Source organism: Chiloscyllium plagiosum, chromosome 19 (assembly GCF_004010195.1).
Source record: "Chiloscyllium plagiosum isolate BGI_BamShark_2017 chromosome 19, ASM401019v2, whole genome shotgun sequence".
In the NCBI taxonomy this organism is placed as follows: Eukaryota; Metazoa; Chordata; class Chondrichthyes; order Orectolobiformes; family Hemiscylliidae; genus Chiloscyllium; species Chiloscyllium plagiosum.
The window spans coordinates 35164855-35191155 of record NC_057728.1 but is presented as its reverse complement, the minus strand read 5'-3'; the positions used below and the strand labels follow the sequence as shown (position 1 = coordinate 35191155).

Genomic DNA, 26301 nt, shown 5'->3' with positions numbered 1-26301 from the left:
TACTAATTCTTGCTTAGCAGATATTTGATGAAGTATGTGTACAGAATAAACAGACAGCACTGGATTAAGGTAAGCTATTTCCCAGGACTTCATACATGTCCAAAACAGGAACTTTTGTTGAAATCTCACTTACTTTTTAAAGCATTTATATTTCTTACACAAGAGTAGGTCATTTAAAAAAAAAATGAAAGGTACCAGTTGCACCTATATCATTGTAAAAAGGAAAGATAATTTATTGGAGGGCAAGTAGCAGAACCAAGGAGGGATTGGCCGGATAAGAATCAGTGGCTTTCTGAAAGACTGAAAGTTCTTCTTTAATTCTTTCTGTATCCAGCAACAAGTTATGTTCTTTGGACCTGACAAAGCTGTGGGCATATAAACCAGATTTCTTGAATATCAGTAGCACTCCATTAATTTAGAAAATCAAACATATATTAAATATCTAGAATTCCTGACTTTCACTGGATGAAAACCTGATGTTTACAGTTAGTCTTCAGCCAATTAATGGATGCTTTTCCAGTGTGGATTCCTCAACCACTGTAGCAACTAGAAATTAACCAATATCAGCATTGGCTATCCCTTAATTTGAGAATGTTGTCTGCACAGAGTCAAGGGATTCTGTCATGGGTCTTCATGTGGTTTAACAAGCTGATTTGTGATCAACGGATCTTTAAGCACTTCGGACAGGATGTTGCAAGAAGCAGCGGAATCAAGAGTGTCCAATTCACTTCCTTTTCTTCGCTGTCACCACCATGCCTCATCATTAAGGTGTTTGTTTGCACTAAAAGCATGATGCAGTTTGATGGACACATCACTGCCATTTTGAATAACTGGTAACAAGCTCCTTCCAGTCATTAATTTCAATGTTACGACACTTCAAGCAGAAATTCAACAGTGTCTTTGAAACATTTTCATTGTTTTCCTCTGCATGATGATTATTTGAGAGTTGAGAAACAGAACTGTTGGGAAAAACACTTTTCAGCCATCCAGACAGAAAGTCCAGTCCATCGTGTGAGTTTTGCTGGTGTTTTGCCTGATTTCTTGCAATGCCAGAGACAAAAAGGGCACTAGTATTTGTTAGATGATCTTCCCTTTGAATCTAGAGGATACACCAGAAATTATTACTGAAGGAATTTGTCTCATGCTCATGTTGCTGATATACAGTCCAGGTCTCACTGCAGTGTACGAGTGCTGACACCCAACTGCTGTATCTAGGAGAACATTTGCTGACCTTCAGATGTTTTTGTTGTCAAAAATTTACAGCTGTAGTTTATAAAGGATGAGCTGACACAGTCGATCTATTATCAGATTTACTCATCAATAGTGGCCTTCGGAGAGTTATCTGCCAAGGTATGTGAAATGCTCAACATTTTCGAGAGTCTCTCCTTCAACATAAATGGGGATGGAATATTTGGCTAACCAGGTATACGTTAGTAGGTGAGTTTTCTTTTAGCAATATTTACAGATAGGAGAGTCTCTTGTATAGAAAATTGAAGAGATTAAGAATAGCTTGCAAAACTGATATAGAATGGGCAACAACTTTATAGATATCTGCACAGTATAGATCATATATGTCTATGGTAGTCAGTTCAGTTTTAGCATCCATACAACTGAGGTGGAAGACTTCACAGAGTTCTTGAAGACCAGGTACTGAATAAAAGGGAGGGAATATTTTTGAGTTTTTCAAAAAAGAGAACAGATAGAAGATGATTCAAAAGATACAAATTAGCATTTGCATGACAAAAATGCAGAGAGAAGACAGAAAGGACAGAATGAGAAAAGATTAAAACCCAAAATTAATTTTTAATTTTTAGATCGGGTGAAAATTACAATAGTAAAGCTAATCCTGATATTTAAATAGTTTTGTTACTATAATAGTTGACAAATTTGCAAAATACATGCAGTTTTTATTAATACTAATATTCAATTATGGAAAATCCTGTTCAATAAAACTTTCAGCTGCTTTTTATAGTATAAATTAATGTGCTCTTCCAAATTTGACCTACCAGATAGGCTTCGCAATGTTTTTACAGAAGAAATCTGTTGTGACTGCAAAGTTAAATTTTTTTTAGGTGGAGTTGAAACCATGTGATGAGTTCTGATCACTTAATTTTATGTTTCTCGCTTTTGTATTGTGTGAATCATTTCCTAGCTGGTCACAGAGTCAGAGAGCACGAATCAGACCCTTCAGTCCAACCAGTCCATGCAGAACTAAACTAGTCCCACCTGCCTGCTCCTGGTCCATATTTCTCCAAATCTTCCCTATTCTGATATCCATCCAAATGTCTTTGAAATATTGTAATTGTACCCGCATCCAGAACTTTCAGGAAGTTCATTCCACAAGCTAACTACCCTCTCTGTAAAGAATTTGCCCCTTATGTCTTTTTTAAGTCTCTCTCCTCTCACCTTAAAAATGTGTCCCGTAGTCTTGAAGTTCCTCAGCTTAGAGAAAAGACAACTACCATCAACTCTATCTATACCTCTACTTTATAAACTTCTATCGGGTCCCCTTTCAACCTCCCACCCTCCAGTGAAAAAAGTCCATTTCTTTATAACTCAAACCTTCAATACCCGGCAACATCCTGGTAATTCCCCTCTAAACCCTCTCCAGTTTAATAATATCCTTCCTATAACTGGACGACCAGATGCAGTCTTCCAGAAGAGGCCTCACCAATGTCCTGTACAACCTCAACATAACGTCCTATACTCCAAGGACTGAGCAATTTACACTTTTCAAAAACAAAAGAAAATACATCTTTACCTTTTATTCATCATAGAACCTCCACAGTGTGAAAACAGGTCATTTGGTCCAGCAGGCCTACACACAAAGAGTAACCAACCTAGACCTATTGCCCTACCCTATTACTCTACATTTCCCCTGACTAATGCATCTAACCAACACATCCCTGAACACTATAGGCAGTTTAGCATGGCTAATTCACCTAAATGGTGGCACATCTTTGGAGGGAAACCGGAGCGCCTGGAGGAAACCCACACAAACACAGGGAGAATGTGCAAACTCTACACAGACAGTCACTTGAGGGTGGAATCGAACCTGGGTCCCTGGCACTGTTTTGCAGCAGTGCTAACCATCGAGCCACCATGCCATCCTTTCAATATCTATTAATCTCCAGTCTTCACAATTGTGATGCAACCCAACCAGAAAATCACCCTCAATTGGCAGAAACCTGACATTTACAGTCAGTTTTCATCTAGTCAAGATCAAGAATTCAAAATATTAAGACACCTGCTCAACAAAAGAAAATTGTCATTTCATTTTTTATTCATAACATGAGGTGGCACTGGCTTGGCCAGCATTTATAGCCCATTCCTAATTGCCCAGAAGGCAGTTAAGAGTCAAACACATTGCTGTGAATCTGCAGTCACATGTAGGTCAGACCAGGTAAGGAATGCAGTTTCCTTCCCTAAAGGACATTAGTGAACTAGATGTTTTTTTTCCAACAATCAACAATGGATTCATGATCATCATTAGACTCTTAATTATAGATTCTTATTAAATCCAAATTCCGCCATCTGCAGTGTTGAGATTTGAATCCTGGGCCCCAGAACATTACCTGGGTTTCTACATTAACAATCCAGTGATAATACCACAAGGCCATCGCCTGCTCCTAAAAGTACAATCGTGTTTTAGAATGATTGGGTTGTCACATCAATGAAAATGCTTTCTCTGTCAAAGAAATTAGGGTACAAGGCCAGGATCATATTTTTATTCCTTACTCCTTGTATTTCTCTGAGCCCTCCTTACCACTATCATTAAAGGACTGAACCTGAACATGTCTGAGAAGAAGGTGGTGCTGTAGTTCTCTGACAGAGACCTGGAAGACCTGGTGGAAAAAGTCATGTAAAGGAAGAGTGTCTTCTTCCCTGAGACTGGTAGAGGAGTCCACAACACCAGACCCTGCCAGCCTGGTCTGAAGCTACCTCACATGTCAGTGCCATCTCAATGTTGTCGAGGTATGGTCAGCAATACAAATGGACTGCTTTTAATGCTGGCAGTGGTGTTCACACAAACCAGTCCAAATGCAGGATGGGCGATCTCACCTCAACAGTCAGGGGAACCTGAAATTGCACCTTGTCAGCTGAAGCCAATTTGACAGCTGGTAGCCTGAGAAAGTAACTGAGAGTGGTGGCCATTGATGGGATGGCAACTGGAGGAATAGCACACATTGCTGTGGCCCAACAACCAAGTAAGTGGGGTTTGAGGAAAGGCTAGGGCCAGGCATACAGCCCTGATAAGGTGACAGGGAGAGAGACTGATGATATAATTGTTGGGGGGGGGTGGGGGTGCGGGGATGGCCGTTGTGGCGTGAGGCCCTCTGTGGGCTGATAATTGCCCAAAATCATCCCATCCTGAAAAAAACACAGGGATTTCATATGCAATGGAGGGCTTCCTATAGCTGGCTGAAAGTCAGAGGAAGACGGAAAACGTCTTTAAGTGACCACTACAGTGGCTCAACTGGGCTAAGGGCAGGGTGCCAGTTCCCCAGTAAAATGGCATGGCAAAAGGAAAAACAAAAGATACATTTGGCCCAGATATCTTTAGTTGTTTTATTAATGATCTTCCCTCCATCATATGTCAGAAATGGGAATGTTTATTGTGGATCGCACGATGTTCAGTATCAATCACAATCCCTCTATTGAAGTAGTCTATGCCCACACACAATAAAACTGAACGACATTCAGGCTTGTGGTGAAAAGTGCCAGTTAATAGTCATGCCACCAATGCCAGATAATGACCATTGCCATCAAAACAGAATGTAACCGTCTCCTTTTGTCATTCAGTATTTTCATTGCTGAATTCCCAACTATCAACTTCCAGGGGGTTATCATTAACCAAAATTGAACTTAGAAGCCATGCTTACAAATAACAGGTAAGAGGCTGGAAATTCCGCAGTGAGTTCATCACATCCTGACATCCCAAAGCCTGTCCACCATGTGTCACGGAATATTCTCTACTTTCCTGCATGAGTGCACTTCCAAGAACATTCCAGAAACTGAACATCATTGAGGAAATAGCAACAGTTTGGTTGGCATCTATTCACCACCTCAAACATTAACTGCCTTCACCACTGGTACGTAGTGGCAGGAGTCTGTACCATCTTCAAGATGAGCTGCATTACAGACCTGAGCTTCTTCAACAGCATGTTTCAAATCTCGACCACCTAGAAGGAATAGGGTAACAGGTACATAGGGACAACACTACATACAAGTTCACCTCCAAGCCATAAACCATCATGACTCAAAACCATCTTGCCACTTCCGCACTGTAGCTGGGTCAAAATCATGAAACTCCCTTCCTGACAGCAGTGTATGTGCTCCTAAATGGCTATTGTGGTTCAAGAATGTGGTTCTCATCACCGCTGTCATAGCATAGAAAGTTCAAGATAATTAGGCAAAGTCAACATGGTTTTATGAAAGGAAAGTCATATTTAACCAATTTATTGTTACTTTTTTGAGAAAATAACACATACTGTGGATAAAGAGCAAGCAATGGATGTGCTGCACTTGGATTTCTAGAAGTCATTTTATAAGGTTATCTTCATCAAAGATTATTATGGAAAGTGAAACTCAACTGAGTAGGGGTTAACATACAGACATAGATACAAGATTGTTCAGCTAACAGAAAACAGTGAGATCATTTTCTGGTTGTCAAGATGTGTCATAGAGATGAACATTTGACAATTTAAGTAAATGACTTAGAAGAAGCTAAAGTCTTGGTTGTTAAATTTGCTGATGGCACAAAGGTGGTTGGAAAGTAAGTTGGCAATAGGTCATAAGAAAATTACAAAGTGTACAGACAAGTTCAACTAATTGGCAAAGATCTGGGAAGTGGAGTATAAGATGGGAAAATGTGAAATTGTCCATTTTGGCAAGAAAGATGAAAAATAAGCATGTTATTTAAACATGTGTCCTAGTGCACAAAAGGTTCTGAGGCTGATATAACAAGTAATTAGGAAAACCAACAGAATGTGGGTATATTTATTTCACTTTGCAATAAACATTGTAGAGAAATTATGCTTGAGTTATACAAGGCACTGGTGCAACCACATTTTGAGGACTGTGTAAAGTATCAGTTTCCTTATTTAAGGAAAGATGTAAGTGCATTAGTAGCAGTTCAGAAAAACATGACTGGGTTAAGAGCTAGAATACGGAGGGTTGCATTGTGAGCAAAGCTTGGAGAGGTTCAGCTTGTGCCTACGTGAGCTTAAAAGAAGGAAAAATGACTTGATTAAAACACATAAGAGGTGGATGTGGAAAGAATATTTCCACTTATGGAAGATCTAGAATTTGGTGTCACTGTTTAAAAATAAAGTATTATCCATTTAAGACTGGGATAAGAAAACTTTATTTTTCTCAGAGGGTCTTGAGTCTTTAGAACCCTCTTCTTCAAAAGGCAGTGGAAGAAGTGAACATCTTTATGGCAGAGATTGATAGCTTCTTAATAAGCAAGTGGATGCAAGGTTAATGGGGGCAGGCTGGAATGGGAAGTAATCAGATCAGTCCTTTTCTTATCGAATGGCAGAACGGCCTCGACAGCTGAGTGGCCTAGTTCAACTCCTAATTTGTTTGTTTCTTTTTGTGAGGGCAAGTAAGGATGGTTAATAAATACTGGCCTTAGGCAGCAATGCCCACACACTGTAAACAAATGGAATAAAAAAACATTCACCACCTTTCCTCGCTATCTTATCGGCATCCTCACCTCTCCGCTTACCTTCAGACAGCTGGACATACTTATATAATATGTACACACACATGTAATAAAGGATCTTAATTATTTTAAATATTGACAAGTTAAATGAGTTGAAAAATGAATATGGGCAATGTCCATAAATTCCAATTTGCATGTTTAAATTCAGAACTAAAACTGACGGACTCAGAATTTAGTATCCAAGATACATGATTTAGTGGGAGAAATTCTCAGAAGTGTTTCAAACTAGAAATTGTTATTTTAAAAGCCCAAACTGCAACACAGGGACAGTCTTAAGATCACATGAAAATGGACCAATTCTGTCATTGCTGGATACCCACGATTAAATATTGTTACATCATACTTTGACAATGGGGAGGTTGAGATTAATTTGCAGCAAAGCTTTTAGATGTCTGTCATTCCAATCCTTAAATAGCCTAAACAACCCTGGTCAAAACTGCTTGTAGTTCATAAGCATGCCTCTAGCTTTGCAGCTAAACAGAACTGAGACCTTGAAAAGGGTCGCAAAGCTAAACTTCAATGCATTTACCTTTCTGCTATGGAAAATACATTATATTTCAAAAGGTGCTGATATAATTACTGTATTGGACAACACACAACTGATTATATGCATAACTGTCAGCCCAGTTTTGACAACTATTGATCTAAGATGACCTAACATTTAATATACAAAACACTTCTTTTTGCTTTTGACTTCATTATTTTTTCTTTGTGATTCAGACTAAAGAATTGCTGTGAGTGTGACTTCACCAATACTTCTTTGTAGGCTACACTTTACTGGAATAATATTACAAAGAATGTCACTTTACAGTTCAAAATATTCCAGAACCCCAGCCAACAAGAAGCAGGTCGGCACACAGGGGAAAGAACTTGATTGAGTGTAATATTGAATGCTGGCATTATGCAGCGTGATTACCTTGCAGCTGGTCTTGCAACAGGTAATAATGCATACACTTTGTGATCCTGCTCTTCATTTAGATACCACCAGAAATGAGATTGGAGGTGAAAGTGTATTAAGAATAGTGCCAGTAGTCTACAAGGCCAGTCCTCATCTGCATACTGCTCTTGAGCCACATTTATGCAGGTGGGGTAGAAAGAAATTTGGTCTAGTTCACCTTCCAGCAATTTATTGCTTTCTCCAGAGGAAATTACATATGACCATTTATTAAAATATAGGCGATGAGTAACTGATTCCTGAACACTGTGAGCTTTTGAGCTTCGTTTGAGCTGGTTGGTGCAGTTCAGTAGCCCCCTGGAAAAATCCAGTTCCATGTTTCCACAGGGGGCCAGAAGGAAATCAAGAGTCACACCAAAAGTGTCCAGCCACTAAGACTTGAGTGGGTAAAGTTCAATGACCTGACAAGAGTGGTCACCATCGGTGAATACGTTTAAAGGGTATCTTTTATCAGAATAGGACTTATCTCTCAAGCTGCTTGATGTAACATAGTCTTGTCAATCAACCATCAGTAATCAGGATTCATGCTGATCATCTAGGTACTCTACCTCGCCTTCACACACTTGCCATGGCTGCTAGTCTCACACCTGCCTTTCAAACCTACCACCTACTTGAAGGTATTCAGTTATGGCAAAAAAATTACCCAAAAACACTGCAAGAGATGTCATCCCACTTTTATAGCCAGTCAAGGTAGAACATAATATTGAGGAACAGTAGTCAACTGATTTAAAAAAGTCATGCCCACATTTCCTGAACACTTTGGGAGAGATGATGTTGTAATCATGGGACTGGCTGTGATTGAAGCTGTTGTATTAGCTTTACTGAGAACATTCAGGATGCTGGGATGTTTCTATCTTATGGTCCTTCTCAAATCCCACTTCACTCTCATCCTGTTATCTGCCATCTAGTGGAAGCTGTAGATGAGATGACCATGGATCTCTTGCCCTCCACCCCACCTAATCATAATCTTTGCTTATGCTTTTCTTCTTTCAACATGTTCTGCTTTGCCAGTTCCATAACAAAGAGCAACAGCAGACCTCTGACAAAAGCATCATCATTTGATCTGACAGTCATAGCCATACCTCAGGTATTGGCATTACATACACCCTAGAGGGTTGCATTGAGTTAGGATCAGCAATTGGTATGTTGCCAGACATGGGTGGTCTGGAGCCAGGCCAAGACAAATGATACACTGTGTTCTAGCTCAGAGTAGGTGGAGGTTACAGGCAAATTCTTCTGTGAAGGATAAAAATGAGAACTTGGATGGGATGTTGTACAAGAGAATTTTGGGGTGCATGCACAAATAGATGCTTTCTGTGTTGATAGGTCTTCCACTGAGTCTCTTGTGACTGACAGGGACCACAGAACAGTCTGATTCCAACTTAGCCTGGATCTTAAGCAGAGTCAGAGGCCACCTTTCCCAGCTTAGAAGTGGATGTCAATGTTATGACAGCACCTGCAGTCGCAACCATGATGCACAGTGCTAGCAGAGCAGATAGTCTCTCAACTTCCACTACAGCACAAGCAGAAGCTAAGCAACAAAACATCAGATTGAGGTAATCAGATGTCTGTTGCTGATATGTAAACTCATCTTAGTGCCATGCAAGTTCAGGCTGCTGCCATTGATGGTTACAGATACCAGTGGACTACATTGCATGCAGGCTGTCACAGCAGTCCAGTACCTCACACTCTAACATAGTACTGGAATGAGATGCCTTCCTGGGGGTATAGCAGTGGCTCTGAGTTTCCCCACACTGCTCAGGTTGACAGTATTTGTGCCTGCACCATTGCCATCTGTCACTGCCCTTGCTATTTCCAATCCCAGGTTTCTACTGAGTTATCCTCCAAGGCCATCTACAGTCTCCCCGGCTGTGTGTCAAAATCATTCTGCCAGAAAGCTGCAGCCACTGGGGTAGCCCGCATAGGACCACTAGGCCAGACAAAGGCATCAGTGAGACAGGCACTCAGAGAATTCACAATGTGAATAGGTAAGTCTTGTACGTGTTATTGAATTTGTAGCTGGACAAAGTTTTTATGGCAAGTTGGTGACTTTCACGTCAAGAGTTTTGCTGTGATTGTGATGGAAAGATTGAAAAGTGGGAATTATGGAGCAACAATAATGTCCAGAGGAATCTTCGGGGACTTAGAATTTGAGTATTCAATCCATCCAGGGTCAGTAATTTCTCCCATCTTCTTCTTTCAACTCCTACTTCCATCACTTCCTCCAAGGACCTGGTGGCCAGGGTTCTGCTCTCTTGATAACTGTACTGTGAGGCAGAGAATGCCTCCCAGTACTCCGGGCAGTGGAATTAATATTTCAAAAAGCTGCTGAACTTATTCCATGATGCTTCTACTTTCTGCATACCTCTCATTGCCAGTGTGTTGTCCATATGATGTCAGCTGGCAGAAGGGAGTCATGAGCTGGGTGTAGAGTGGACATCATCCAACAGCCAGCATCTCATTCAGTGGTCTCTAACTTACAGAACACATTTGACAGGTTGATCACAGTGTCTCTGGTCTTAGCGCTTGCCTGTGTTCCCTTGTTGCATGCTCACTGAACAGCTTGCTGCTGCATGATTTCTGCTACTGGAAACCATGGAGAAAAGTGCATGCACTTAACAGGCTTTGCCAGCCTTATTGCATCTTGGTCCAAATGGATTATCATTGCAGGGTGAAGTAGGTTTGCAATGGCAATGCAAACAAATGAATAAATAAGAAATATACTAGGGACCATTGAGTGAAGCCAGTATACTCCTGTACTAGAAACATGAGAGTCTATTCAGACAATTGTGCCCATGTGGACTCTTTGCAAGAGCAACTCACCAATCCTGCTCCTCTACCCTTCTATGCATACCTGAAGTTTTATTCTTCAGCTGTTTATTTTATGGGTCTGTAAAGAATGGAGGAAAATAACAAGGAACACTGTTGTGCTCCATAGCCAATATCTGAGCAAACCAGCCTTTCAGAGGCCCTGGGAATAAACTGTGACCACATAAGTTACTTTCTGTGCCTTCACATCTTGAAAGTAGCCACATAATTCTGGATGTTCTAGGGGCAGGGATCCGGAAGTATAACTACAGTTATTGACTTTTCTCATGTAATGAAAGTTAGTTAAGATTGTAAACTTGATTTGAGCCAGAATCCTTTACCACCACTTGTGTAAATAATTACTTGACAAGGTCAACGCTTCCTGTGATGAATTAATCCACCGCACTAATTTAGATTAGATTCCCTACAGCGTGGAAACAGGCCATCCGGCCCAACCAGTCCACACTGACCCTCCGCAGAGAAACCCGTCCAGACCCATTTTCCCTCTGACTAATGCACCTAACGCTATGGGCAATTTAGCATGGCCTGGCCTGCACATATTTAGATTGTGGGAGGAATCCAGAGCACCTGGAGGAAACCCATGCAGACGTGGGAAATGTGCAAACTCCACACAGACAGTTACCTGAGGCTGGAATTGAACCTGGGACCCTGGTGCTGAGAGGCAGCACTGCCAACCACTGTGCCACCATGGTGGTGGTAAAGTTGAGAAAAAGTCATACAGTACAGATGAAGGCCCTTCAGCCCATCGAGTCTGTGCCAGTCAAAAAGAACCACCTAACTATGCTATAATCCATAATCTTACACACTCTCCTGGCAAGGAGTTTTAAATCTGATACCTGAAATCATCATTTTTTTCCTCAAATCATGGAATGAAGTGAGCTGTCAGACAATATGTGGATGCTCAAATTTGGGTTCCTTATAGACATAACATTAAAATTGAATGTACTGGACTGTGGACTGCAGGGAGCAAAACAGAGACTTTCTCTGTGAATGCTGTGACTACATTCAACTTAAAACTTGGTCAGTGGTCCAGTAAAATGCTGCAACACTTCCAATCTGCAGAAAACACTATATAAACAAAAACAAAGACATTGGAAAATGATTCCATCCAGAAAACTTCTGTGCATACTTGAGGAAGTTAGCAGAGGAATACAACAGGTGATTTTAGGAATTATATGTGATGGAACAAATTATCATGTTTGTCTCAAATCCTTCAGGTAGACATTGATGGGGTTGGCTACCAAATTCCAACAGGTGTTTGATTGACAAAGCAATGAAGTTAATATGGAGATACTTACTACGCAAGATGATATTGAGCTGAAAGTCAGATCAAGGCACATTGATTTTTGAAGACTTGTAAACAGAGGGAAAAAAAGCCACTCCAATGCGCTTTTACAGTGAAAGCTTACTTTAACTCCTGTGAGACAAAGCTTTCCCAAATGAAGATATAATGAAAAGATAATCAAGTCCAAGTATTACACTCACCTCACAGATATGCATTTGATGGACAGTATACAACTAGCATTTTAACGCTCATGTCCAGTCACAGGTGTCACATTGAAACTTGGTGAGTAGAAGACAAAGTGATATATTACACTCCATTTTAGATTTATATAGCACAAAAATATTGGTTAGTGTACATTTTCTTTGCAGTGGATCCTCAGTTGCACTTAAATTCAAAAACTGATCTTGTGCTTAAAAAGGGTTGGAGACCACTGCTAGTTCTTTGTGGTGGACCAACGATGATGAACTCTGAAATGTTGCTAATGTTGAATGCTCCTGGCTGATAAAATCATTGGGATAAAAACTGAGAGCGATGACAACTTTAACTGTCACTGGCAGTGGTGCCCTCTCCCTGCTGTGTGGTGGCAGGTTGGGTTAGTGATGAAGATACATGATATACATACATTATTTGGAAACTTGTGTTCTAAATTGGAAGAACCATATTTAGCTACATTTATTTTGAATTTCTGTCTTTGTTTTGTTTACATGCATTTTAATGAAATGGTTAAACCCTTGAGGTGAACAATTCAGTGCATTTGGGAAAAAAGGAAGAAGGAAAAAGTAGCTGCTGGTGCGTGGTGACAGAAGTCCAGTACCACAAAAAGACTGAACTATCCAAAAGGACAGGCAATGTGTATGGCTTATTCCGACAGAAGAGGTCCTTAACGAAGGTAATTGAAGTCTGCAAAGCAATCAGGAATACAGGAACAGCCATGAGTTATTCAGAAGCAAACTATCAGGAGCAGAAAGCTGTTGAAGATATGAATTTACAAAATCTAAATGCTAAATAATAAGTGATCAGTGTTAGCAGTTTATTTAAGGGTCACTGGAAGAGACATTAACTGAAAGAAATAGCATCAAGTGAATGTAGAACTTTGCTGGAAAGAAACCAACTACAGTCATGCTAACTGAACAAAGAGTTTTAAAGTGGAGATAATGTGACCCTTCACAGAGGTAAGAGTACATCAGGTTGTTGTTAAATGTAAAATCTTTATTTCTGATATTTGTAATAAAATTATTACAATTGTTTCTATATAGATTAGATTCCCTACAGTGTGGAAACAGGCCCTTTGGCCTAACCAGTCCACACCGACCCTCTGAAGAGTAACCCACCCTGACCCATTTCCCTCTGACTAATGCACCTAGTACTATGGGCAATTCTGCATGGCCAATTCACCTAACCTGCACATCTTTCGACTGTGGGAGGAAACCAGAGCACCCAGAGGAAACCCACACAGACATGGGGAGAATATGCAAACGTCATATAGACAGTCGCCCAAGGCTGGAATCGAACCTGGGACCCTGGTACTATGAGGCAGCATTGCTAACCACTGAGCCACCCCAAATAGTGCGATATTGTTTTATTATCCTTCTGTACAATAAATTTTATGTTAAAACCCTATTGTCCATCAAGCCAGATCTCACTCTTTATTACCATTCACCTGAATCATAACAATTTATAAGACCAAGCACCTCGTACACTGTTTCTACCTGATGTGAGAGAGGAGCAATGTTCCTCATGATGGGTTAGGCTTTCTGTTGAAACCTCCATCCTCCCATTGCTCAGAGCTTCCCCCTTCTTTGCTGCCTTTTTTCTACCTCCAAATCAAGCTGTAGCTCTTGGAGAACTGCAACTATCGTCTCCATTATTAGAGGCAGGCTTTCCCCGGACAGACTATACTAATCCATTAAACTCCTTGTGAAAATCCAGCACCAATCCCTTGGAAAAGCAAAAAGTTTACAAACCCTGATCAGTAATACTCAAAAAGTTTGGCACGAGCTTGGGGGTTTGGAAAAGAAGAAGCACCAGAAGGTAAGGGTAGCCAGCAATGAAATTTCTCTGGCTGAATGATTGGGAGAGCATTATTTGGGAGAGGTGAGGTACATGGGGGAGAAACAATTGAGGTAGAAAATGGCATGCATGCAGACGGTGATGACATAAGATGATGAATGACATAGTGGGATGGGAAGATATGAGAGGGGCAGCATGTGAAAGACAGAATGAAGTGAGATAGGAATGCCATGCAAGTGTGGGAGGATTGGGAATATCAATAAGGAGCCGTAGGGATGGCGTAGCATAGCAAGGATGGAATGCAAAGATCGAATGTCATGGGATTGTGATTGCATGGGAGTGAAGGGTTGGCTTGAGATACTAACATAGGAAGGTTGCAATTATATGGCATTGTGATTGAATGGAGCAAATGGCATGTGAAAGATGAAATTGTTGAGAAGTATGGTATCAAGATTGGAACAATTTGGTTGAAAATAGCATGAGAAGCAGGGAACAGTGTGGGATTGGTGACAATGGAAGACTATTATGGCATGGGATAGGAATGGTTTGGGAGGTGTGATGGGTATGATCCTAGAATTAGTTCAATGTACTAGCTTGACTACAAATGTGTTGCTGGTCTTAGCTAATTGTCATGTAATAGAACTATAAAATAAAATAATGGAAAATAAGATAAAAGGCATAGTCCACATGGTGCTCTAAAATATGCAATCCATTTCACACAGAGAACAGGGCTTATAATCATAAAGGACTTTAGAATGATGTGGGATACTCAAAAAATGACGCAATGTTTATAATTTTGGAAAGTGAGGGTACAATCATTTGGGCATAATTGTTTGATTTGTGCTGTTTAAAGATGAAACAGGCCTGGTGATAATATTCAGAAGAGTGAGACCAGTTGTTGCTGCATGCCTCCTAGTGGCTAGCTTAAGGTGAACACAGATTGGGAAATATAGCTAACCATTCCAACAGCAAGATAGTGCTGGGCCTAGAGTGGTTAGACAACAGGGGAGAAATAGAAAACACACATTTAATCCCGATGAATGTGTTTCCAAGAACATTCCCAGGACAGAAATTTCTAAATAGCACAGTTCTCCATTGAATCTTTAGCTTTTACAATCTTTTATATCAGTATCTTTAAAGAACATTTTGATTTACCAACAATGAGAGCAGTTTGTATTTTTTTATATTTGTTCATGGGACGTGGGCTTCACTGCTTAGCCAGCATTTATTGCCCATTCCTAATTACCTCCAGGCAATCTACAGTTCTGTGGGGTTGGAGACATATGCAGGCCAGACTAGGTAAGGATGGCAGAATTCCTTCCATAAAGGACATTCATGAACCTAAACGGTGTTTGACAATCAACAATGGTTGCATGGTTAGACCAGATTTTTATTTTATTCAAATTTCACCATCTACCTTGGTGAGACTTGAACACATGTCTACACAACATTAGCCTGAAGTTCTAAGTTAGTAGTCCAGTGATGTTACCACTACATCACCACCTGCATCAACGTGGAGAAAGTCTCTGTTTCCCAATTTCGAAGTTACAAGTAATCCTTATAAGCTCTCTTCAAATGTTAGTATCTTAAAAATGTCTGTACAAAAAAAGAAAAATGCCAGAATTTATGGAACTCTACTAAAAACAAAGCAGCTGTTTTAGCAGAGATCCATGGAGCTGTGTTGGAACACATTTTATATATTAATGTGAAAACATTTAAATCATCTCAAAACAGAGAAAAACAAATCTATTTTTTAGTCTGTTTGGAGAGGGGGACGTTGGTGTGGGGCAGAACCACATTATTTCTAGCTAGGGTGAAATGATTTGCTTGAAAGTAAACTCATAGCACAAATTAAAACATTTATCCAAATGCTCCACTATCCTTTAAAGATCATAGTATGGAATTTAAACTGTTTTTGTACAATCATTGTGTGGAAGGAAAAAAAAACATAATTTAATCCAAAAAGCATCATACTACTGGAAGAGAGGTGAATTGGAATTTGGTTTTGCAGATCATATTTTTATTGAAAATGTTGATTTTATGAAGATATAGAAACAGACACACTATGGGTTATCCGACGAGGAACAGGTGCAGGAACATTGGACAGTCGTAATAAAAAACAGGGAATTTAGGAGTGATGTGAAAGTAAGGTTTGTCTTACAACTATGACAGACTGTGAGGCAGTTGCACACAGAAATATTCCTGATCACCATTGCAATACATGAATTTTCAGCCTCCAAGCAATGTAGCAAGTTAACCAGCTTACTACTTTTATTTGTTATTGCGGACATTTTAGATATATTGGGGGACGATTTTTAACTTTCAGATTTTCCAGTAGTTGTTGAGGGAAGATCTAGTGGCATATGGGAAACCCTGAAGCTGGGGTTTTCCTGCAAGTGCATACCTTGTATACCTTCAAACCTAAGCAGCCATATTGTTATTGTGGAAACTGGATGAGGGTTGATGGTGATTTAGGCTCAGGGATCAGACTTGCAATATAATAACCTCCTATTTCATTAAAATCCACTCACTTTGGAGTTAAACACCTACCTCCTCTATTGTCTCCATATACACAAAGGGTACTTTAATCCATCTGAGATATTTACCTATCTCTTCTTGTTGTGACAACTGAAGCCTGTCCGTTCATTAATGAATGATGAGTTATTGGCGGCGATGCTTTGGAAATGGTAGTGGAGGTAGTAGAGGAAGAATTATTGGTAGAGAGATCCAACCCGCCATGCTTCAAAACACCGTCTTCCATATTGTGCACCCCGGTCACTTCTTTCCAGAGCTGCTGAATCTCTGCAGGGCTTAAGCCTGAAAAATTATAGCACAGGTATTACTAAAAAACTGAATAGGTGAGAATTGTACTGGTTGGATGCATTAGTTAATCTGTTTTACACGCTAAAACTGTACCAGTTCACCTACTTGTTAACAATGATCAAATATCCAATTGAATTTTTATGTTCTTTTATTCGCCAACATCATTTATCATGACCTCTACAAGCTCCTCACATGTTACTATAGAAAAACCCTTTGGATTTTTCCACCAGGGCAATGAACCTACACAATGGTGTTTTGATAACTTAAGTGTGAGATTTATGGAGTTCACAACAGTAGTCCAAGTTTATGTCTCACATTCAATTCCAGGCCATCATCCCTCAATGCCCAGATTTTATAAAGCCTTATCTGAAATTGAAACATAAGATTCTGACATGACTTGAGTGGGTGGATGTGGAAAGGATGTTTCCTCCTTCAGGAGAATCTAGAACTAAGAGATTGTACTTTAAAAATAAGGGGTTGCCCATTTAAGACAGAGATGAGGAAAAGAAATCTTCCAGACGGTTGTGTATCTTTGGAATTCCCTTCCTCAAAAGAAGTTGATGCAGAACTTTGAAATATTTTTAAGGCAGTGGCCAACAGATTCTTAATTACCAAGGGGATGAAACATCATCTCAGGTATGCAGTAAAGCAGAGTAAATATTTCATAGTTTAAACAGCTACATCATGCACTTAAATAACATCTTGCCTCAAGATACCTCACACCAGGCAAGACAATCAGGGATGGTGAGGCATGAGTTTAAGAAATCTTTTGAAGGTGGGGGAAGAAAAGAGCATGTACAGCTGGCTTAGAGAGCAACCTGCTGAGAGTGAGTAACTAAAAGCTCTGCAACCAACAGTGTAGACAATAAAGAGGAGTGTGCAAGAAACAACTGACGAAGCACGTTAGATTGGTCAATTAAAGCTATGGCTATGGCTGGTGACAAATGTGAGGAAGATCAAGATGTTAGAATGACTTTAACAGGAGGACAAGATTTGAAGTGCAATGCATTAGGGAAGAATTAGCTAACACATTTGAGTGACAACGAGAATAGAAAGGGCAAGTGGGAAATATCCCATGATATTATTTCTGGCTGAGTTTTGAACTAGTTCCAGCTTTTTGAGGGGCAAGTATGGGATGTAGGGGGAAAAAGAGACTGGAGAAATCAAATTTAAAGGTGGCAAAAGTTTGGTAAGTATTTCAATGGCAGGTGAGATGTGGTGAAACCAGGTTTAAAAGTAAGTAGTGTTGGTGATGGATAAATGCAAGATGTATCTAAGTCATGCTGTATTTAGCAAGGGAATATTTAATGAAATAGACACCCTCAGCTTGTACCGTACCAATTTAATTTAAATCAAGCTTTTGGCAAATTCTCCTAATTTTGGTGAGCTTTTGATTGTGGCTGGAAAGAACTATACTTTTGTTCATGGTTAGGGGTATCAACGATGACCTTTTCTCTGTTGAGGAAAATAAATTTCAGTCATCCACAAACTAACAAAAGGCATAAATATAGAGCAAATAGAAAGATGGAGCTTGGCATATAAAATGCATTTGAAGCTGAGTGTGCCCACAAACAAAAATCCCAAAAACAGCCCGTTAACTGAGGAGAAGGATGGATTAATTGGGAATTGTGTAGGATCAGGGAGCAGGGTAAGAAGAGAATCAATTTCTGATGGAATGCATGGAATTGTTACCGCAGAATGCAGTTGGACTATCAAAAGAGTGGATAAATAAAAAAGACATGGTTGATGATGTTGAACAAGGTGAGGTAATGTTGCAGTCACAAACAGTGTAATTTGCAGAGGACCTTAAAGATCTATGTTCAAGTCTTCATCTGCCATTACAGGTTGTCGTAACATATCCACAAAGGTCGCTTAAATTATTTTTATAAGAAAAGGTTTCATTCTGGCAGTAACTCTGAGTGTTTTTTTACAGGGTTTAGGTGCATGAGAAACTTTTTTTTTTGAGAAATGTGGCCATTGCTGGTCAAGCCAGCACTGATGCCCAACTGTAATTGCCCAATGGACAGTTATGAATTTTAACCACATTGCTATGGGTTGGAGTCACATTTAGGCTAGTCTGGATAAGAACGGCAGATTTTCTCCAGCAAAATGTGCATTTCTTAAAAAAACTAACATAACAAAGCATTCAAATGGACAAAGTTCAAAGTGAATCAAAATCTTGAAACAAATGTCCATTTTATGGTAAAATATCTGACTCCTTATTTGCCCCAAAATCTCACATCTGTATGAAATTTTTAAAAAGGTTAGACCATTAAGATGATTTTCTAACATCAACAATAGTGACAGCTTCTGCAGACTTGATGGTACTGTTGGATGATACACTTCGGCAAACATAAGAAATGGGCTTACTAACTGAATTGCTTGCCAGATTATTGTACATCAGATTCAAAATATTGATTTTGCTTTGTGATTCAAAAGTTTCTTGAAAACAGGACAAAAAAGTAAAAGTGAACCTATTTCTTTCAAATAGATTTTTATTCATTTTTCCCATTGTATTTTCCACTGCTGGAAAACGTATATGCTGCATTTGTATATATTTATATTAAAAATCATTTTCATTTCTTGTTAAATCATTGGGATCTAGGCAATCGTTTTGGTCCCTGAAAATTGGAGTCGAAAACCTATTTTGTAGAAGGTCCAAACACAGCAAAAACAAAATGATTGTGATGGTATTACTTGAGTTTGGCGATAATTCATCTTAAATATTTCCTCAAGAAAATTGCCACAATGAGAAGAAAGATTATCACTTACATAATTACTTGTTAAATATTCTCTCAGTAAGTTAATATAACGAAGTTCAGAGTTTGTGACAAATTTTATATGTTGCAAGAACAAAATCAAGAAGTGCTACTCTATGCATGTGTTTGCAATAAATATGCCACTAAATGACAAAGCAATATAAGTTTCAGAACCCTTTAATAGTATTACATTCCAGTACCTTGCGGTAGAGATTGGACTGAAAGGGATGGCTGTCCAGGTTGAATAGTAATGAGTCCCTGACGTTGTAAGTTCATCAAATGCTGTTGTTGTTGGATTTGCTGCATTTGGAGAAGCTGCTGTTGGAAGACAATCTGTTGGGCTGCCAACTGCTGCTGTGAAGACATATATTGATTCATACAGTGTAAAACAGAAACTAAATTCTCAGAGATAAACAACTGTAAAACAATGTTCTTAACTAAATTATAAATTTAAGACTCACTTATTTGTAATAGTGACCATAACATAAAATGTTTCTCTGATTGGACCATGTTATTTGATCAGTATCAGTTGTGCTAACCACTTTCAAAGTGGTTCACATGAAGTGGATCACAAGCTGACTTTTTAAACAAGAACCCAAAAATTGTTGTCAGTAGATCATCTCCATACTCAGGGTTGTTGGAAAGAAAAACAGAACAGAAAAATTCTGACATGCTGCAGCCTGCTTCCTGAGATACTCAAAATTGTTTTTTTCATCATTTTAAAATAGATTATTTCAGGATTTAACATTTTAATGCAAATTTCTGGGAGCATAGCATACAATGTTTTGAGAAATTCTGTGCAAGAAGCAAAATCTTATTCAAAATTGTGTTTGATTTATACCTATTTACATGCCTGAATTCACTAACTGAAAACTCAGCTAAGTAAGGTTCCTCCTTGTAATTCAAACTGTTTTCATTAAAGAGTGGATAATCATTTTCTGTTTTGGGACTGAGCAGATCTGGGAGTGCTTGATACTATTTTCTTGCCAATGTTAACATAAATGACAATTATAATGATATAAAATCGCAATGATTTTTGTCTTTAGTGCCATACAAACAAACAAACAGGGAAAGCTTAGCTGAGTGATTTTCTTCAATTTTTTTGTTCATTTAATGAACATGTCATAAGCACAAACTTGTCAATACAATTTATGTGCATGACAAGTGCAGGAATACGTATGATATTTAGTAAGTGTTTTGAAAATATAACACATAGTGAATACTGATTAGGATAACTAATTTCAATTACCAAAGAAGCTCCTTCAAATGCTAAGGTCACCTATAACATTACATTTATCCAGGCCTATTGTATAAAATCTTCGCAGCAAGATCTTTATAGGCAGTGCTGCTTTTGCAGCTGAATAAGTTTAGTCCTTAGTGGCCCATGAATGTGGTCTCAAGTGATCTATTAGTAAACTGGGATGTAGCCTTCATAGCATTGCCCTGTTAGCTTTCTTTTCTTCTCTTGTCGGAATACATTAAAACTGGGAATACATTCAAGGCAGAGAAATGCCCTATTACAGGAAAGAGTCTAACTTCCAATTTTTTGAGGCATTACAAGACAAACTGGAGTTCCTGGGACTCAGGAGGATATGAGAAGGCAGTCACACTTCAGAGGAAGACAAGCTGCTGTGGAAGACCTTTCACTTTAGTTTGGGGAAAAGCAAAACTTCTGATGCACTCACTGGAAAACAGATTGCATAATGGAGCAAGTCATGTGGATGGCCCAAAGCCTCAAGAGAAATAAGGGAGCAATTTCTATTCCATATTTGATGGCTGCATGAAATTCTGTTCACAAATCCAAACAGAAACAATGCCTCAGGAGGTCAATGCTGTTTCCTGTACATTTGCATAATATGTTTCTTGAAGACAATGTCCACGATACCTGCTGATCAATTTAACTATCTCAACATGTTTTGTTTGTATTATGTTTATATTTGATGCAGTTTGCTGACAAGAGCTAGGTAGGCCAGGGAAACAGGCCTGTCAGGTTGATTTATGAGCACATCAAACTGTAACTTTCTGCTCGCCAGTCCAAACCAACAGTAGCAGTTCATTAATCAGGGACCTGTGACTTTGAAGTCTATACTCAACCTGGGTTTTTAACAGTAGGCTAAATTTGCATGCTCTCTGAGCTGTACCTCTGAGGAAAAACTGAGGCTCCCTCACCAACTCAGAATCTCTGTGACTACAAGATAATCAGTACTTTGTCCATCACACAGCTTGCTCTTTGTACACTGTGATTCATTAGTGAACATTAAAAGACAGCAGCTTTGGATTATAACTTTCGAGTTCCACACTACAAAGAAGAGGGACATGAAAGTACCACTGTCATTGTTATTAGACTCAGGAAATCATAATAATGGACCTTTGACAACCAGAGGCTCGTTACTGAAAAACGTGATCCTATTCTTGTCTCTCTTCTGCCTCCTTTCACCCCAAACTATTATGTAGGTAGCCTCGTTACTTGGAACTTACCTCTTTTGATTGCTTGGCTGGATGCTGCTGCTGCTGTTGCTGCTGCTGCTGCTGCTGCTGCTGTTGTTGCTGCTGCTGCTGCTGTTGTTGTTGTTGTTGTTGTTGTTGTTGCTGCTGCAAAAGCTGAAGATGCAACTGTTCCTGTTGTTTTTTATAGAACTCTTGAAGCTGTTGCTGAAAAATAATAGAGACTGCTATACAAAATGAACCTAAAAATTAGAAGCGCGTAAAGAAATCGGATGGTAACGCAAAGCAAATTTCAGTGTCGTTTTTTGAGACAAACCCCATGGTTAGGTTCTTAGCAGAAAGTTAATTAATCTGTCAGTCCATTCAGCTGGATGTCACAGGACTGCAATTTCAACTGATATGACTGAACAGGTCCTGAATATGGTTGTGCAGCATGTCATTACAATGTAAAAGTTCTAATATTGTTTTTTTTTGTCAGAAATCACTTTTTAAAAGATATCCTTAGCCAACAGCACAATACATAAGCTGCTTAATTTAATAAAAAGATGAAGTGAAACAGCCTCTGCAATTCCAAATAATTATAATGGTGCTAAGAAAATACCTGTAATGGACTTATAGCAAAAATATGCTAAATGTGCTGTTTGTTAGTAAATAACTTGAAACTTATTTTTCCTTGTCAATGGAGCTCTTACATATATACTCAATTACTAATATGCATAACTAAAATCAAAACAAAAAACAAAATGATTGTTTTAAAAATTTATTTTAATGAATTCTAATTTTGTTGAGGCAGATGCATATGTTTATGATTAAAATATAGCATAATAGTACAAATTACAAAAAAAAACTGGGCTTCTTGAGATATTTTCAATTCTACGTGTAACTTGTCAAAAGCAGGTGTGCTGCGGGTGTTCTCATACCTGCTGTAACATGACTGCTTGCTGTTGTTGAAGTAGAGCCTGAAGCTGCTGTGGGGACAGCACTTGCTGTTGAAGGATCTGCTGCATCTGCTGAGGGGTGATCACCTGGGGAGTCATCATGGCCACTGACACAGGCACCTGCTCCAGCAAGAGAGATTCAGAACATCAAGCCAAACCAGCAGACTGCAACATGCTGTATGCTTTGCTTGGTCTTGCAGCACTTGCTGAAGGGATAACATTTTCAAAACGGTGAGATGCCCAGAATCAATGTTTGTCTTCTACCCTCCGCACAGACATGCTGCTACAAGATTTCTTGTGGCATTTACATTGTTTCCTTATGTGTTGTTGCACTCTGTGAGCAACGCCTTGCACACTAAGAGATGGAGTAATACAATGAACAGCATTTGAGATACACTATTTGAAGGCATTGCTTGTACTAACCAGCTCATAATCTGAAAACTTGTCAATCTGCCAAGTTATTCATCCTTTGAAAAAAGCAATTACTTTCTTCTTTGAAAAGGCAAATATCTTCCAATATAAATAAAAAAAGTAAATGTAAACAGTTTCTCTTTCACATTTTCTTATGGACTATTAAGAAAGTGACATGACAAAATTCAGAAAATGAATTATTATAGTAACAAGTGATTTAATCTGATTTAATTTGACAACTTTTTCGTTTTGAAGGTAATTGTTCAATTGGTTTTCGGTAGAGACTACTTTTAACTAATGAAAATATTAAATTTCAAAATTCCTTGGCAAAATCAACCCAAAATAACTGCTATAAAATTACTTCTGATATAAAAGATGAGAAATTTAGCATGAGATTCAATATACTAAATGATATCAGCAATTTCAAGCTTACCAGAAAAGCATTTCATTGCAGTTGGCTTTGCCAGGAACAATACAGGGTGTGTAAAGCTGACAAGTTATAACAAAGGACATGTATCATAAGCAGCAATGCTTTAAATAAATTAAAAGCTTCCTTTTTCTCCTAGCCAACTGGCATCCTACCTACTGAAAATAAGCCTCCACATAAACATTAGTTGCTTTGTGACTTCCAAATATTCTGTTGTTCAAAAATTAAAACATCCATTAACAATATTATTCATATTGGTGGCAATGTTTAGTCATACAGGATGAGGTTTTCTTATGAATTGTCAGCAAACAACATACAATGTAGTAAATGGAAACTGTATGCATGCACTACAATTTCATAAATATGCACAGGAGAAAAAAATGGAAGAAGTTTCTATTTTCACTGCCTTAGCAGTGACCTGTGAAGCAAATCACATGATCTTGAGAGCTATTATCATTCCAAATGGCCAGATTATCAACCAAGTAATGAAGACAAAAATCTAACCATTTGTGTTGTCAATCAATTCAATTTATTAAAATAAAGTTATCCTTATCATGCTTCGAATTGCCAAACTGTTTGGATCAGGAAGGTTTAACACTCACTTTTAGTAACTGAGTTGATCTGAGTTTGTACTGTTTTTAAGGCACTACAATTGACTACAGGACCCCAATCTTTGGAAACTTTGCTGGCAGAGAAAAAGACAGAGTTCAACTTAAGTGTCCCTCAGGCTCACATGTGATCACTTTGTTTATGAATTAGGTGGGAGGAAGGAAGAGGATAACTCGGGTGCATATTCCCACAGTCAAGAAGAACAAAAATTTCAAGACAGAAGTCATGAACAACATTGGTCAAAGAAAGATTAAGAGAACAAAGTACACATATGCGCTTGTCTTCACTTTAAAATTCTCATGCAGTTTTATTTTCATCCACTATAAAAAATATTGCCTTAACATGCTATATATACACATGATGCATAAACAGCAAAGCATAACCATTAGGGCAAAGAGTTAAATACACTACACATCACATATTTTACTTCTTCAAGTCAAAGATTATAATCAGTTATAATATCTGAGCATGGTAGTAAGAGGGGTAAGTGATTGTTTACAACAAACAGACACACAACCAAATCAACAACATAAAAAAAACACCTGTGTTAATAGCCTTTAAAATGGAAAATATCCAAAATCAGGGTGTACGTGAATGATGCCAAAGAACTATGAGGATTCATGTATGCCATCTGAATGATGTATGAGACTGCTTCTCCATTACCCCAGCTAACTTGTAAAATATTGTTAGAATTTGCTTCAATAGAATGAAAAAAATTAATGGTTGGACATTTAGGACAAATACTTAATATAGCAGTGATGAGTCAATTTACGGTACCAATACTTATTCCATGAATATAGTTTAAAATGAATGCCGTAAGGCAACACATATACGGCAAAGTAATTAAGGTAACAATCCAGTGTTAAGGTTTATAAAATGCTTACCTATCAAAGTTTTCTCTCAGTTTTTGAAAGTTTGAACATTTCAACTAAAATCCCACAATCTCTCAATTTAATTTTCTACATATTTTTTGTAATCCAGTGTTGGTGGAGTTAAACCAATTTTGCAATTTCCATAATGTAACACAGAGAAAGTATCAGATGCAAAGATGTCCGTGAGAGTTCTGAGGTATGAGTATTTTTTAACCGGACAGATTCCAACTCTGCATAGGCTCCTCACAAAATCCTGCTCCAGTTAGTTAATTTCTCACCTGGGAGGAGGCCACGGGTAAATCTCACCAGAACTGCTTACTATTCTGTCAACTTCCAGTTAAGTAAAAGATGAGGTAGGGTTCAATGGAGGGGACAATGGGCTGCAACTCTTGTAGTCAGGCTTGTGTATGATCTGCTGCTATTTGGCCTCACAAAACAAAGTTTTAGATTCAACTAAACGTTCGTGTCTACAAACCTGTTTTAGCCTTGGCTGTAAGGTGCTGTGGATTCCCTGCTCAAGTTTGTGTTAAAATCACATCAAGTGGATCCCAATTTGAACAAGGCTTTGAGGCCCATACAATTTTGAATGGGGGCTTTATTACATGCACTTTAGAGTTTAAATTCAGAAATCATCAGGATCTGAGCAGCCCAGTGACCTGTTCCTGTTTATTTGTTCTGATGTTCAGTCACTGACAAGTGAGTAAGAATAAAATCAGCCCCAATATGTGAATAAAGACAACAAATAGTTTTCCTTCTTGCTGAAAAATGAATGTGGAATAGATGGGTTACTATTTTAGTAACCTTGAACTCTCAATGTGAATTTTGTCTCAGATCATCTTAAAGCAGTTTTTAACGGGAAGAAAAAAATGGGATTCATCCAATCTCATTTTTGGTACTATATATGCAAAATAACATACTGTACAAATGTGAAGAGCTTGAAATGAAACTTCGAAACTGTCTCTTGCTAATAAAGCTGCTCAGATTATTTTGCACACATCTTCACTTTAGGCCTTGACATGCCCTTGTTGTTCTTTTCTCTCAAAGCTAAAGTTCTCCTCTTTGATTAGCTGAAACATTTGCATGGTCACTACACATTTTTCATTTTATAAGTCATTATGCATTAGCAGTCTTGATCGCCTAGCTTGACTAATCCTGATGAACTGAAATCACAGCTGAAGGTCAAACTACATCCCACTGCACATTCATAT

General features: G+C 38.6%; 1 protein-coding gene across 12 annotated transcripts in view; it reads right to left on the bottom strand.

Annotated features, from left to right (window-relative positions):
- Positions 1–26301, bottom strand: part of foxp2 (forkhead box P2) — a 789456-nt gene that overhangs the window by 70885 nt on the left and 692270 nt on the right. For all 12 annotated transcript variants that reach the window (XM_043709540.1, XM_043709542.1, XM_043709544.1 and 9 more), the window contains 4 exons: positions 22757–22894; positions 21870–22043; positions 19592–19745; positions 16416–16626 (listed from right to left, as the gene is read on the bottom strand). In XM_043709540.1, coding sequence (XP_043565475.1) covers positions 16416–16626; positions 19592–19745; positions 21870–22043; positions 22757–22894 — 677 coding nt within the window. The remainder of the gene's footprint in view (positions 1–16415; positions 16627–19591; positions 19746–21869; positions 22044–22756; positions 22895–26301) is intronic.